The sequence below is a fragment of the Carcharodon carcharias genome, chromosome 17 (assembly GCF_017639515.1).
Source record: "Carcharodon carcharias isolate sCarCar2 chromosome 17, sCarCar2.pri, whole genome shotgun sequence".
Classification (NCBI taxonomy): domain Eukaryota; kingdom Metazoa; phylum Chordata; class Chondrichthyes; order Lamniformes; family Lamnidae; genus Carcharodon; species Carcharodon carcharias.
The window spans coordinates 62,787,230-62,802,378 of record NC_054483.1 but is presented as its reverse complement, the minus strand read 5'-3'; the positions used below and the strand labels follow the sequence as shown (position 1 = coordinate 62,802,378).

At 42.2% G+C, this 15,149-nt stretch overlaps 1 protein-coding gene across 1 annotated transcript in view; it reads right to left on the bottom strand.

Annotated features, from left to right (window-relative positions):
- Positions 1–15,149, bottom strand: part of hectd2 (HECT domain containing 2) — a 166,255-nt gene that overhangs the window by 15,531 nt on the left and 135,575 nt on the right. The window contains exon 19 of the mRNA XM_041209368.1: positions 1,140–1,255. Within this exon, the coding sequence (XP_041065302.1) occupies positions 1,140–1,255 (116 nt within the window). The remainder of the gene's footprint in view (positions 1–1,139; positions 1,256–15,149) is intronic.

The window sequence follows — 15,149 nt, the reverse complement described above, 5'->3', positions numbered from 1 at the left end:
ACAATGATTTTTTTCCCCAAATAATTATTCATTTCCTTTTGAAAGCCACTTGAATCTGCCTCCACCACACTTTCAGGCAGTGCATTTCAGATCTTAACCACTCACTGCATAAAAAAGTGTTTGTTCATGTCACCCCTGGTTCTTTTGCCAATCACCTTAAGTTGGTGTCCTCTAGTTCTTGACCTTTCCAACGATGGGAACAGTTTATCCCTGTCCACTCTGAGCAGAACTCTCATGATTTTGAACACCTCTATCAAACCTCCTCTCAACTCTTTCTTCTCCAAAGAAACCAGCCCCAGCTTATCCTTGTAACTGATGTCCATCATCCCCAGAGCATTTTGTGAATCTTTTCTGCACCCTCCCCAATGTCTTCACATCCTTCCTAAAGTGTGGTGCTCAGAATTAGACACAATACTTCAGTTGAGGCCGGGCCAGCATTTTATAAAAGTTCACCAGAACCAGCCTAAGAACAGTTAGGGAAGAGAGATGAAAGTCTAAGATGTAAGAACAAGCTAGGTTAGAGAGAGGCACTAGCATTTATACAGCAACTTCATGGCCTCAGGATGTCCCACACAACTTTATAGCCAAGTACTTTCAAATATGGTTACTGTTGTAATGTAGGAAATTTTGCAACTGGCAAGGTTCCACCAACAGTAATGAGATAATGACTAGATAACTTGTGTGGGTGAGGGATAAATAGTGGCCAAACACCAGGGAGCATTCTCCGCTCATCTTTAAAATTGCGATATAGGATCTTTTACTTCTACCTGAGAGGATGAAACAAGCCTCCCAGTTTAACATCTTATCTGAAAGAAAAGATCTCCAACTCCCCTCAGCAGTGCCAGCCTGGAATTTGCTCTCCAGCCTTTGGAGTGGGACTTGGACCCACAATCACCTGACACAGAGGCAAGAATGTTATCACTGAGCCACAATTGACACCTCTGGAAATAGATGCCCTGAATGGCGTGTGAATCTTATATAGTCCAGGGTAGTATTTCAACATGTACCTTGTACTTTCACTATGAAAGTTAAAAGGTGCACCAGCAGTACACCTGAGCAACTTTATTCTAACTTTCTAAAAACCAAACCCAGATCTATGGGGTTTATATAATTGCAAAGAGAAGGATTGGATTGCTTACCTTATCGTGGGGTTTATCTTGGAGTAACCCTCGTACTGTGTAATCTTCTGCAGTGCAAAAATATCCAACTCGGGGTTCCCACACACAAGAATTTCCACTTCTTCTGGGAGAAGCAGCTGTGGAAGAACCAGTCTTTTATTTTCATTTGTTTTGCACATTTGGAAACCAAATTAAATTTTTCTCTTACATCACTGTCAAAAAAAAATCAATATTATACTTTGAAATGTTGAAGTGTAAGATTTACACTCTGCTCCCCTCCAGCTGCAACAGGAGATCTTTGCTGGTTAAATAAATTAATAAGTCTACTTGATCTGGCCATCTAACATAGGCAATATCTGATATTACATTACCATATTAAACAAAATGTGTGGAAAGTACATGTGGTTTATACTGTAAAAAATATTTATTTTGGAAAATGAATAGCCAATAAAATTACTAATGACTATTCTCCAGGCATCAAGCACCATTTCCTGGACAAAAGAATGGATAAGACTTTTCTTCTGAGACGCTAATGCTGGTACAATTATCCATTTGGAGATGCACAAGGGACTTTATTTGCCAGCCACTCCATAGCTCTTCTTGGCTTTGCCTCCACTCATTGTGGCTTGGCTAATGGCAAGAACATGACAAGTAAGGAACTATGGGCAAACACTATTACACAATTCTGTGGATGGTATAAAATTCATCATCATTGCAATTCTGTGTGTCGGAGATGATTTTTCCTTGTGGATTGCTGGGTTTAAGTGAGATGGCAGTGTTGGCTGTAGGCTCGCAGATAGCTTATAAGCCCTATCTAAACCTTCCAGGCTTTTCCATAGCGAGATCAATTGTTAGCTGGCAGAGGTGGTGGTAGATTGTTGGCTCAAGCATCTGCCCTGTCCTTCTGTCTCTATTGCTGTTCTGTCTCAGTGGTTGTTCTTGTTGACTGGAAGGTCTTGACACCACTTTGATGAAGGGTCATCATTTTGGTTGCAGTTAGACATCTGCTGCCCACGTGTTCATGGTAATAGAGCAGATCTTCATGGAGGCTTTCAGATTGTCTTTGAAATGTCTCCTTCCACCACCATATGAATGGGTTGCCTGGCATAGCTGAGTAGAACATGTGTTTGTGCAATCTTGAGTCGAGAATTCTAACATCCCTTCCATCTCAGCTGATGTGAGATTATCATGGTCTCTATACTCGACATGACTGCATCTTGGAGGATATTGATATTTGTTCTTTTGTCCTCTCATTTGACTTGCAAGATCCTTCTAAGACAGGTTTGATATGTTGTTCTAGGGCCTTGATATGGCAGCTATAAATTGTCCAAACTTCAACACCGTAGAGAAACATGGGGAGAGCCCCTGCCCAATAGATTGAGTTTAATGTTGGGTTTGGTATTATGATTCTCGAAAACTTGGGTACGTAAATTACTATAGGCTGAGTTAGCACATTGGATTTCGTGTTGCTCCTCTTCATCAATGTCAGCTTTTTGGCATTCTATAAGTAATGAGGGACATTTTCCAACACTTCACCACAAATTTCAATTAAAGGCATTGGTTTTGATATATTTGATGAGGGTTTGTAGAGGACTTCAGCCTTTCAGGCAAGTCCCATGCTCTCGCAGGGTTCAGTGAATATATCAATAATCCATTGTACAGCAGTTCTTCTTCAGAGTGAGCCTTAATTTATGCATCATCAGCATACTGTAGTTTATTACAGATGTGGCTGTTGTCTTGGTTTTGGCCTTCAGCTGGTTGAGGTTGAATTTATAAGTTATTACCAAACCTGGGGGAACCTGTCAGTAGTAAGTTGTAGTGTTGCTGCAAGGAACATTGAAAATAATGTTGGTAGAATGACACGCCCCTGTTGACAATTGCTTTGACTGAGAGAAGGTCTGTCATGCAACCATTGCAGAGTACTGTTATTTTCATATTATCACGTAGGGGACAGATGACGTTTGTGAACTTTGCTAATTGGTCCACCTAAAATGCCCTACATTTAAAAACAAATGTAAAGTTAATTTAACATCTTGTAACATTGAATAGGTTGATAAACTGTTAAGCCAGAATTGTCATTGCTTTTTGATCTGCACCAATTTTAGAATACAATGTAAGTTAATGGACACTGCCATTTATATGTGATCTCGCTTGCTTACTGAGAAAACACAAGGTGTCGTTGACCCACCGGATGTGGGTGTGGGGTGGAAGCAGTCCCTGAAAGTCCTCAACATCAACCCCTATAAAATCTCATGGTTTCAGGTCAAACAAGTCCAAGGACACCTTCTAGTGTTTGCTACTTACTATCCCTACTGCAGATGTCCGATGACAATCCTCTTACATTGAATATTTTTTGAAGGAAGCACTGAGTGAAACAAGGGCAAAGAATGGAATCTTGAATCTTCAGTGTTCATTGCCACAATTGGACTACTAGAACTATCACTGACTGCTTTTTGCCAAGTGAAAATAAGGCCTGTGTGTGAAAAGCCAACCAGCATGAGAAAGTAAGTCACCTGATCTTATCCTCAGGGGCCTAACTATCGCATATGTTTTGTTGTTAAATTCATTTGTAGGAAGGACTACTATATAGTGCTTGTGAAGGTGTGCCAGGAGCAGCAGCAGACATAGCTCATAATAAGGTTATCAACCTATTCCAACAAGGCTATCTGCATGCCAAACACCAGAATTAGCAGGTGATAGACATAGGGCTAAGTAGTCTCACAAAAATTGGATCAGAGCTCATCTCAGCATCCCTATCACAAGTAGGTCAAAAATGACAGTAAGCAATCAAGGAATTAATGCGAGGAGGGGACTTGGATGACTGTTCCCATCCTTAACCATTGGCCCAGCATGTGAGTGCAAGTGATAAGCACTTACATGGATCTTCAACCAAAAGTGCTAAGTGGACAATCCTGCCAAGCCTTCACTTGCACTCCACTCCATCACCAATGTCAATCAGCAGCTAATTCGATTTACACCATGACATTCAGGAACAGTTGAATGAACTGGGCATGGAGAAGGCTATGCACCCTGACAAAAACCCAGCTATAGTACTGAAGCCCTGAGCATCAAAACTAGTCATCCACCCTTAGCTAAATTATTCTAGTGTAGCTGTAACATTGGCATCTGTTTATTAGTATGAAAATTGTGGGGATTATGTTGTATTCACAAAAAGCAAAATGAATCTAAACATCTAAACTGGCAAATTTCTTTCAGCCTCCTCCCAAACAATAGAGAAGAGATGGAAGGAATCATCAACCTACTTGTGATAGGGATGCTGAGATGAGCTCTGATCCAATTTTTGTGGGACTACTTAGCCCTATGTCTATCACCTGCTAATTCTGGTATTTGGCATGCAGATAGCCCTGTTGGAATAGGTTGATGCCCTTATTCTGAGCTTTGTCTGCTGCTGCTCCTGGCACACCTTCACAAGCACTATACAGTGGTCCCTCCTACAAATGAATTTAACAACAAAACATATGCAATAGTTAGGCCCCTGCGGATAAGATCAGGTGACTTACTTTCTCATGCTGGTTGGCTTACCACTTATCACAGGCCTTATTTTCACTTGGCAAAAAGCAGTCAGGTGTCATTAGTGACACCTATTAACCAATAAGCTGTTTACCAAAACTCAATTCTCATTTCACTGGAAACACGAGGGAGAATTTTCTCCCTGTTGTGGGGGCTGAGCAGGAGCGGGCGCGTGCGCAGCCGATCACCGCCCATAATCGGCTGCCGCTGCCATTTTATGTGGGCGGGCCAATGAAGGCCCGCTCAGCTTGATGCACACCCAGAAGCGCTAAGCGCTCCCTGTGCGAGTGGGGGGAATAGGCCGAGTCTGGATCTGCGGTCTTTCCTGCATGTGCGCGAAAGAGTGCAAAAATCTCCAATACATGGAGCTGCCTCAAGGAGTTTAATTTCATTTCTCAAAATTTAAATAAAGAAAAAAAAATTCAGATATGTCCCCTCATGCGACAGTGTCACATAAGCTGGAACAGGCCAATGAATTTTAATTAAAAAATTTATTGGATTTATAAATCCTCATGAAACCTCTTCCCAGCCGTGGATGAAGTGTTATGATAAATGCCTGAGTTCTTTGCCTGCGCACCAACCTTAATGTTGGACTGGCAGCTCCTTTGATTGTTTTAATCAGTTATTAATTCGGCTTAATAGGCATTTGACAGTTCGGCCCTGCACGCCGATCCGAACATTCTGGCCTTGGTTTCAGACCTCATCATAGTCTCAATCCAGGAATGAATACAAGAGCTGAATGCCAGAGAAGAGGTCAGTGTAACTACCCTTTACAAAAAGACAACATTTGACTATTCACAGCATCAAGGTACCCTAACCCAATAAGTAGGCAATTTGGAAAGCCCTCCAGTAGCTGTTGGAATTCAGTGATCATGGTCATTGCTGTACAGTTTCTCAGTGCAGTGTCTTTGACCCAACCATTTTTGGCTGCTTAAAATGCAGGGAAGTGCATGGATGAAGGTCAGGAATGGGTGACTCACCTCCCCCATGTAGGGCATTCCAGCCTATAACTTTCATGATGAAAAATTTGAGAGCTGATACTAGCTTCTGTAATGTTAGGGTATGCTAATATAAATGCAATGGGCAGCAATTTGCAGCAAGACAGTTCACCTTTCTAGGGGTAGAAACTAGTTAAGAAAGACTTTTAAAAATGCCATAGGGTAACAGTACATTTAGGGCACACATTGAGGATAATGGGAGAAATATCATCATTAGAGATTTTATTGAAACCCAGACAGCAGGATATTACAGAGATAAAGTTTGATGTCAGTCATAATGGTCAAATTGAGTGGAGCAAAATTGAGATTTTTTTTACAAAGATTAATTTTATAGTTGGGGAGAAAAGTGATCCAATAAATCATTTTTTTAAAAGAGCAAGCAACTGTGTTAATTTTATATTCATTGCGTGTTTAATTGTATTCAGGTGTGATGTATCAATTGGGGATTCACTTGTGTCTACTCCGATTATATGGGCTGGGGAGCTGGGGGGGGGGGGGGGGGGGGGGGGGGGGGGGAGGGGAGGGAAGGCGGGGTGCTCCGCTCCCTCTTTAACAAAAAAAATATAGGAGCAGACTGAAACTATGACTGTTGGGTTAGTGGGTACATGTTTATAATGCATCCAAAAAGTATGCAAAGATTAGGCTCCATTACGTTTACTTTCACCATTTGGCTCTTTGGGGTAGAGCAAACTGAACCACCAACACAAGAATGGATGGAAGCAGGAGGCATCGCAGAGGTCAAGAGAGACATCTGTAGCATGGAACCGAAGGGGATGGCTACTGAGGGGCAGGGATGTAATAATGAGTGTACCTTTTAAATTAAAGCACATTTAACAGCTCTAATTGTGAACATACATAATTATGAGCAGTATTAAAGTTGGCAAGGATGCTTTCAGCTGACCCAACATGTTGTTGCAAGAGATAACAAAAGAATTTAATCAAAATGTAGTGCTTGATCTGACAGGACAGAACTAGTGAAATATTCAATACCAGCTGGAACAGCATCAGTTAATTCAATTACGTAATCTTCCAGTTTTCCTTCTACTCAGAGGTGGTGCCAGAGGACTGGAGAATTACTGATGTTACAGCCTTGTTAAAAAAAAGTGTAAAGAGAAACCCACTAGCCAGTTTAACTTCAGTCGTGGGGAACCTTTCAGAAGCAACAATTCTGGACAAAGTTAGTAGTCACATGGACAAATGCAGGTTAATTAAGGGAAGCCAGCATGGATTGTTATGGGAAATAGAGTTCAACTAACTTGCTTCAGTTTTTGGATGCAGCAACAATGAGGGTTGATGAGGGTAATGTTGATGTGGTATACATGGATTTCCATAAGAACATAAGAAATAGGAACTGCAGTGGACTATTCGGCCCCTCGAGCCTGCTCTGGCATTCAATAAGATCATGGCTGATCTTCTTGTGTTTCGATTTCTACATTCCCCTCTACCCTGGAAAACCAAGAATCTATCTACCTCTGCCTTAAAAATATTCAATGAGCCCGCCTCCATCACCTTCTGAGGCGGAGAGTTCCAAAGTAGCACAAGCCTCCGAAAAAATTTCTGCTCATCTCTGTCCTGAAAATTATGAAAAACTGAAAAGAGAGGAGAGCCCCGGAGAGGCTATTAAAGTCTCCAGAACACAAAATAGGACAGCGTGTTTGGAAAGGGCTAGGAATCTAACTTCAAGTACATCAGATAAAGGGACGACATTGAGAAAGGGGATGGGAAATACAGGACTGAAGGTGTTGTATCTGAATGCACACAGGATAGGAAATAAGGTAAATGAGCTTGTGGCGCAGATTGAAATTGGCAGGTATGATGTGGTGGGCATCACGGAAACATGGCTGCAAGGGGATCAGGACTGGGAGCTAAATATCCAAGGATATACATCCCATCGAAAAGATAGGCAGGTTGGCAGAGGGGGTGGGGTTGCTTTGTTAGTAACAGATGAAATTAAATCGATAGCAAGAGATGATGTAGGGTCAAATGATGTAGAATCTGTGTGGGTAGAGTTGAGGAACCGCAAAGGAAAAAGAACCATAATGGGAGTTATGTACAGGCCTCCGAACAGTAGTCAGGATGTGGGGCACAAGATACACCAGGAGATAGAAAAGGTGTGTAAGAAAGGCAAGGTTACAGTGATCATGGGGATTTCAATAGCAGGGATACTGGGAAAATCAGGTTGGTAGTGGATCCCAAGAAAAGGAATTTGTGGAATGTCTATGAGATGGCTTTTTGGAGCAGCTTGTGGTGGAGCCCACTAGGGAACAGGCAGTTCTAGATTTAGTAATGAGGCAGGTTTGATAAGGGAGCATAAGGTGAAGGAACCCTTAGGAGGAAGTGACCATAATATGATAGAATTTATCCTGCAATTTGAGAGGAAAAAGCTGGAATCAGATGTAACGGTACTACAGTTGGATAAAGGCAACTACAGAGGCATGAGGGAGGAACTGGCCAGAATTGACTGGGAGATGAGCCTAGCAGGAAAGACAGTGGAACAGCAATGGCAGGAGTTTCTGGGAGTAATTTGGGAGACACAGCAAAAATTCATCCCTAGGAAGAAGAAGCATACTAAAGGGAGGATGAGGCAACCATGGCTGACAAGGGAAGTCAGGGATAGCATAAAAGCTAAAGAGAAGGCATACAATGCGGTGAAGAGCAGTGGGAAACCAGGGGATTGGGAAGCCTACAAAGATCAACAGAGGACAACTAAAAAAGAAATAAGGAGGGAGAAGATTAAATATGAGGGTAAACTAGCCAGTAATATAAAAGAAGATTGCAAGAATTTTTTTTTAGATATGTAACGGGTGAGAGAGAGGCGAAAGTGGACATTGGGCCGCTGGAAAATAATGCTGGAGAAGTAGTAGTGGGGAACAAAGAAATGGCGGAGGAACTGACTAGGTACTTTGCGTCAGTCTTCACAGTGGAAGACACGAGCGACATCCCCAAAGTTCAAGAGAATCGGGGGGCAGAGGTGAGTATGCTGGCCATTACCAAGGAGAAGGTGCTAGGAAAACTGAAAGGTCTGAAGGTGGATAAATCACCTGGACCAGATAGATTACACCCCAGAGTTCTGAAGGAGATAACTTCAGGAATCTTTCAGGAATCACTCGAGTCAGGGAGGGTCGCAGAGGACTGGAAAATCGCTAATGTAACCCCCCTGTTTAAGAAGGGAGTGTGGCAAAAGATGGGAAATTACAAGCCATTTAGCCTGACCTCAGTCATTGGTAAGATTTTAGAGTCATTATTAAGGATGAGATTTCAGAATACTTGGAAGTGCGTGGTAAAATTGGGCAAAGTCAGCATGGTTTCATCAAGGGGGGGTCATGCCTGACAAATCTGTTAGAATTCTTTGAGGAGGTAATGAGTAGGTTAGACAAAGGAGAGCCAATGGATGTTATCTACTTGGACTTCCAGAAGGCCTTTGACAAGGTGCCGCACAGGAGGCTGCTCAGTAAGATAAGAGCCCATGGTGTTAGAGGCAAGGTGCTAGCATGGATAGGAGATTGGCTGTCTGTCAGGAGACAGAGAGTGGGGATAAGGGGGTCCTTCTCATGTTGGCAGCCGGTGACTAGTGGAGTTCCGCAGGGGTCAGTGCTGAGACCACAACTTTTCACTTTATACGTTAATGATCTAGATGAAGGAACTGAGGGCATCCTGGCTAAGTTTGCAGATGATACAAAGATAGGTGGATGGACAGGTAGTAATGAGGAGGCGGCAAGGCTGCAGAAGGATTTGGGCAGGTTAGGAGAATGGACAAAGAAGTGGCAGATGGAATAGAACGTGGGGAAGTGTGAGGTCATGCACTTTGGTAGGAAGAGTAGAGGCATAGACCATTTTCTAAATGGGGAGAAAATTCAGAAATCTGGAGTGCAAAGAGACTTGGGAGTCCTAGTCCAGGATTCTCTTAAGGTTAACTTGTAGATTGAGTCGGTAGTTAGGAAGGCAAATGCATTTATTTCGAAAGGACTAGAATATAAAAGCAGGATGTGCTGCTGAGGCTTTATAAGGCTCTGGTCAGACCACATTTAGAATATTGTGAGCAATTTTGGGCCCCGTATCACATGAAGGATGTGCTGGCCCTGGAGAGGGTCCTGAGGAGGTTCATGAGAACGATCCCAGAAATGAAAGGCTTAACATACGAGGAACGTTTGAGGACCCTGGGTCTATACTCAATGGAGCTTAGAAGGATGAGGGGGGATCTGATTGGAACTTACAGAATACTGAAAGGCCTGGATAGAGTGGACGTGGGAAAGATGTTTTCATTAGTAGGAGAGACTAGGACTCAAGGGCACAGCCTCAGAATAAAGGGAAGATCTTTTAGAACAGAGATGAGGAGAAACTTCTTTAGCCAGAGAGTGGTGAATCTATGGAAATCATTGTCACAGAAGGCTGTGGAGGCCAGGTCATTGAGTGTATTTAAGACCGAGATATATAGGTTCTTGACTGATAAAGGGATCAAAGGTTACGGGGAGAAGGCGGGAGAATGGGGTTGAGAAACTTATCAGCCATGATTGAATGGTGAAGCAGACTCAATGGGCCGAATGGCCTAATTTCTGCTCCTATGTCTTATGGTCTTATGGTCCTAAAAGGGCAACCCCTAATTTTAAAACAGTTCCCCCATAGTTCTGGACTCATCCACAAGAGGAAACATCCTTTCAACATCCACCTTGTCAAGGCTGATCAGGATCTTGTATACTTCAATCAAATCACCCCTCATTCTTCTAAACTTCAGTTGGAAACAAGTCCAGTCTGTCCAACCTTTCCTTATAAGGCAACCCACTCATTCCACATATCAATCTAGTAAACCTCTGAATTGCCTGCGATGCATTTACATCCTTCCTTAAATAAGGAGACCAAAACTGCACACAGTGTTCGAGGTGAGGTGTCACCAATGCCCTGTAAAACTGAAGCATAGCGTCCTTACTTTTATGTTCAATCCCTCTCATAATAAAGGAAAGCATTCCACTCGCCTTCTTAATTACTTGATGTACCTGCATATTAACTTTTTGTGACTCATGTACTGGAACACCTAGATCCCTCTGCAACTTAGAATTATGCAGCCATTCTCCACTTCCTGCCAAAGTGGACAACTTCACATTTTCCCACATTAAACTCCATTTGGCAGATTTTTGCCCACTCACTCACCCTATCTATATCCATTTGAGCCCTCTTCACAGCATACTTTCTGACCTATCATCTGCTAAGTTAGCAACCATGTCTTTGCTCCCCTCACTTAAGTCATTTCCAAAAGGCATTTGATACAGTGCCGCACAACAGACTTGTGAGCAGAGCAATAGCTCATGGAATAAAAGGGACTGTAGCAACATGGATACGAATCTGACTGAGTGACAGGAAACAAAGTAGTGGTTAATGGATATTTTTCAGGCTGGAGGAAGGTTTGTAGTTGAATTGTCCAGGGGTCAGTGTTACGACCCTTGCTATTCCTGATATATATTAGTAAACCAGACATTGGTGTAAAGGGCACAATTTCAAATTTTGCGGATATGAAATGAAATTTGGAAGTATTGTGAACTGAGAAGAAGATAGTGTAAAATTTCAAAAGCACGTAGCCAATTTGGTGGAATGGGCGGAAAACTAGCAGATGAAGTTCAATGCAAGAATTGTGAAGGGATTCATTTTGATAGAAAAGGCACTGAGATATAATATAAAAAAAGGATACAACTCTAAAAGGGGTTCAGGAGCAGAGGGATCTTGGTGTATATGTGCATATGTCATTGGTGGTTGTGGCAGGACAGATTGAAAGAGCAGTTAATAAAGCATACAATATCCAAGGCTTTATTAAGAGGAGCAAAGAGTACAAGAGCAAGAGATTATGTTGAACTTGTAGAAGACGCTGTTTCAGCCTCAGCTGGAGTATTGTGTCCAGTCTGGGTGCTGCACTTTAGGAAAGATGTGAACTCAGTGGAGAGAAGATTCACAAGAATGGTTTCAGGGATGAGGAAATTCAGTTATGAGGATAGATTGGAGAATTTGGGACTCTCTTCCTTGAAGAAAAGGTGAGAGGAGTTTTGATAGAGGTAATCAAAATTATGAGGAGTCTGAACAGAGTAGATAGGGAGAAATTGTTCCCACTTGTGCAAATGAGTGCAGCTTGGAACTGAGTGTATAGCTGGGAATTTGGTGAGTGGGGTAGTTAAGTAAGGAAGAAGATGTCCCTTCCTTTTGCCTTTTCTAACTTTTTCACCCTGTAGGAATTTCTTACTCTACTGCAGGGAAAGAACTAGCTGTTTGGTGACTATCTGGTAAGTATTTAAGGTTTCTTAAGACTTAAAATAGTATAGGAACTGGTGGTGAGGTTAATAAAATATATTAAAGGAAAATAAATTGCATAATGTGTTTTAATTAATTACTTAATTATATTAAGGACAGCTGGACAGGTAGTGTGTCGTGGCTGCAGCATGTGGGAGCTCCTGCATGCCAGTATTATCCAGGGCAAACACTTCTTCAGGAAGTGTTTGCAGCTTAAAGAGCTTTAGCTCAGATTCATCGAGCTGGAGGCTGAGCTTCAGACATTGTGACACATCAGGGAAGGGGAATGTTATCTGGATGATTTGTATCAGGATGCAGTCACACCCCTTAGGATAGGGTATTTTGATTTGGTCAGTGGTCAGGGACAGGGAGGTGCGACTGCAAGTGAGGGGACCCAGAGGGAAGTGCACGAGCCTCAGTCTTTGCTGGGCAGGCAACACAGCTGTCTGAACTATTGCTCTTTGCCACTCTCCAATAGATTTGAGGTTCTCTCAGCTTGTTTGGATGAGAGGAGCTAAAGGGTGGATAAGCTAACTGACCAAGATACCATGGTGCAGGAAGCCATTCAAGTGGGGGGAACAAAAAGGAATGTTGTGGTAAGCAAGGGGGATTGACATTATTCTCTGTAGCGAAGAGTGATAGTCCAGATAGCAGTGCTGCCTGCCCGGTGCCAGGGCTCGGGACACCTGCTCAGGGCTGGAGAGGAACTTGCAGTGGGGGGCAGGATCCAGTCATTGTGATCCCTGTAGGTACCATTGAATCACAGAATCTTAACAGTACAGGGGACCATTTGGCCCATCATGTCTGCACTGGCTCTCCAAATGAGCATTATGACCTAGTGCCATTGCCCTGCCTTTTCCCCGTACCCTTGCACATTAAATGATTATTTGAATAGAAACAATGTCCTCTTGGATGCTTCGATTGAACCTGGCTCCAGGCAATGCATTCCAGACTCAAATCACTCATTGTGTGAAAAAGTTTTTTCTCACGTCACACTTGCTTCTTTTGCAAATCACTTTAAATCTATACCCTCTCATTCTTGATTCTTTTATGAGTGGGAACAGCTTCTCCCTATCTACTCTGTCCAGCCCACTCATGATTTTGAACATCTCTATTAAATCTCCTCTTAGTCTTCTTCTCTCCAAGGAGAACAGTCCCAACCTCTCCAATCTATCCTCATAGCTGAAGTTTCTCATCCCTGGAACCATTCTTGTAAACCTCTCTGCACTCTCTTCAATGTGTTCACATCCTTCCTATAATATGGTACCCAGAACTGTACACAAAATTCAGCACAACTTCCCTGCTCCTCTATCTATAACCTTATTAATAAAGCCCAGGATATTATATGCTTTATTAACTGCTCTCTCCACCTGTCCAGCCACCTTCAATGATCTATGCACATATACACCTAAGTCTTTCTGCTCCTGCACCCCCTTCAAAATTTTACCCCTTATTTTATATTGTCTGTCCATGTTCTTCCTACCAAAATGCATTACCTCACACTTCTCCACATTGAACTTCATCTGCCACCTATCTGCCCACTCCACCAACTTGTCAACTTGACATAGGTAGATCAAGGAAAGAGGGAGTGCATAGGCACTATGAGGAACTAGGCACCAAATTAAACAGCAAAACCTTCAAAGGTAATAAATCTCTGGATTATTACCTGAGCCACATGAAAGTTGGCATAGGGCACATAAAATTAGAGACGAATGCGTGGCTCAAAGACTGGTGTGGGAGAAGTGGGTTCTGGTTCATGGGGCACTGACACCAGTACTGGGGAAAATAGGGGCTGTACCACTGGAACAGTCTACACCCGAACCATGCTGGGACCAGTGTTTGAGTGAGCCACATAACTGGGGAAGTAGAGAGGGTTTTTAAGCTAAATAGGTGGGGGCAAGGGATCAAACTTTAGATGTGGTAAATCAGAGTAGAGGCAGGCAAGAGAGAAAGGTATTAATGTGGGAAATGATAAATAGACCGTGAAAGGAAGGGGAAGAGAGAACAGAGAGCATGAACCTAAGAGTAAATCAGAAGATAAGGCTAGAGGTTACAAAAATAATAAGAGGGCAAAACTAAAGGCTCTGTATCTGAATGCATGTAGCATTCAAAACAAAACAAACTAACTGATCGTTGTTTATTTCTATTTGCACTATGAGCTGATAGACATTACAGAGGCGTAGCAGGAGGACATAGATTGGGACCTGAATATTGAAGGGTACATGTCATTTAGGAAGGACAGGAAGCTAGGAAGAAGTGGAGGAGTGGCTCTGTTAATGATGGTATTAGCACAAAAGAGAGGTATGACCCAAGTTCAGGAAACCAGGACATGGAAGCGGTTTGGTTAGGGATGATATATGATAAAGGCAAGAAGTCACTTGTGGGAGCTGTGTACAGGCCCCAAAACAGTAACCATATGGCAGGATGGGGAATCATAGAAGAAATAACGGGACCTTGTCAGAAAGGTACTGCGGTAACCATACAGGATTTTAATCCATGTATAGACTGGAAAAATCAGTTGGGCAAAGGTAGCCTAGATGAGGAATTCATAGAATGTTTTCAGGATAGTTTCTTAGAACAGAATGTTCTGGAGTAAACCAGAGAGCAGGCTATATTGGACCTGGTATTGTGCAACGAGATAGGATTAATTAATGACTTCATACCGAAGGCACCGCTAGACAGCAGTAATCATAATACGATTGAAATTTACATTCAGTGTGAGTGAGAGAAGAATGGATCTAAGTCTAATATTTTTAACTTAAATAAGGGCAATTATGTGGGCATGAAAGCATAACTAGCTAAAATGAACTGGCAAATTAGGTTAAGGGATAGGTCAATAACAATGCAGCATCAGACATTAAGGGAACATTTTGGAATACATGGAATAGATATATTCCAACAAGAAAGAGAAAAAAAATCAAAAGGGGAGGATCCACCATCTGTGGTTAACTAAAAAAGTTAAGACCAAACTTAAAGAAAAAGCCAATAATTGCGCAAAGATGGATGGCAGGTCAGAAGATTGGACAGAATATCAAAACAACAGCAAAGAATGACAAAAAGATTGGCAAGGAAGGAAAAATTAGAGTATGAGAGAAAGCTAGCTAGATAGTAAGAGTTTCTATAAAAATTTAAAAAAGATAAAGTTAATAAAGTGAGCATTGGTTCCATGGAAAGTGAGTCTGAGGATTAATAATGGAAAATAAGGAGATAGCAGGTGAATTGAACAGGTATT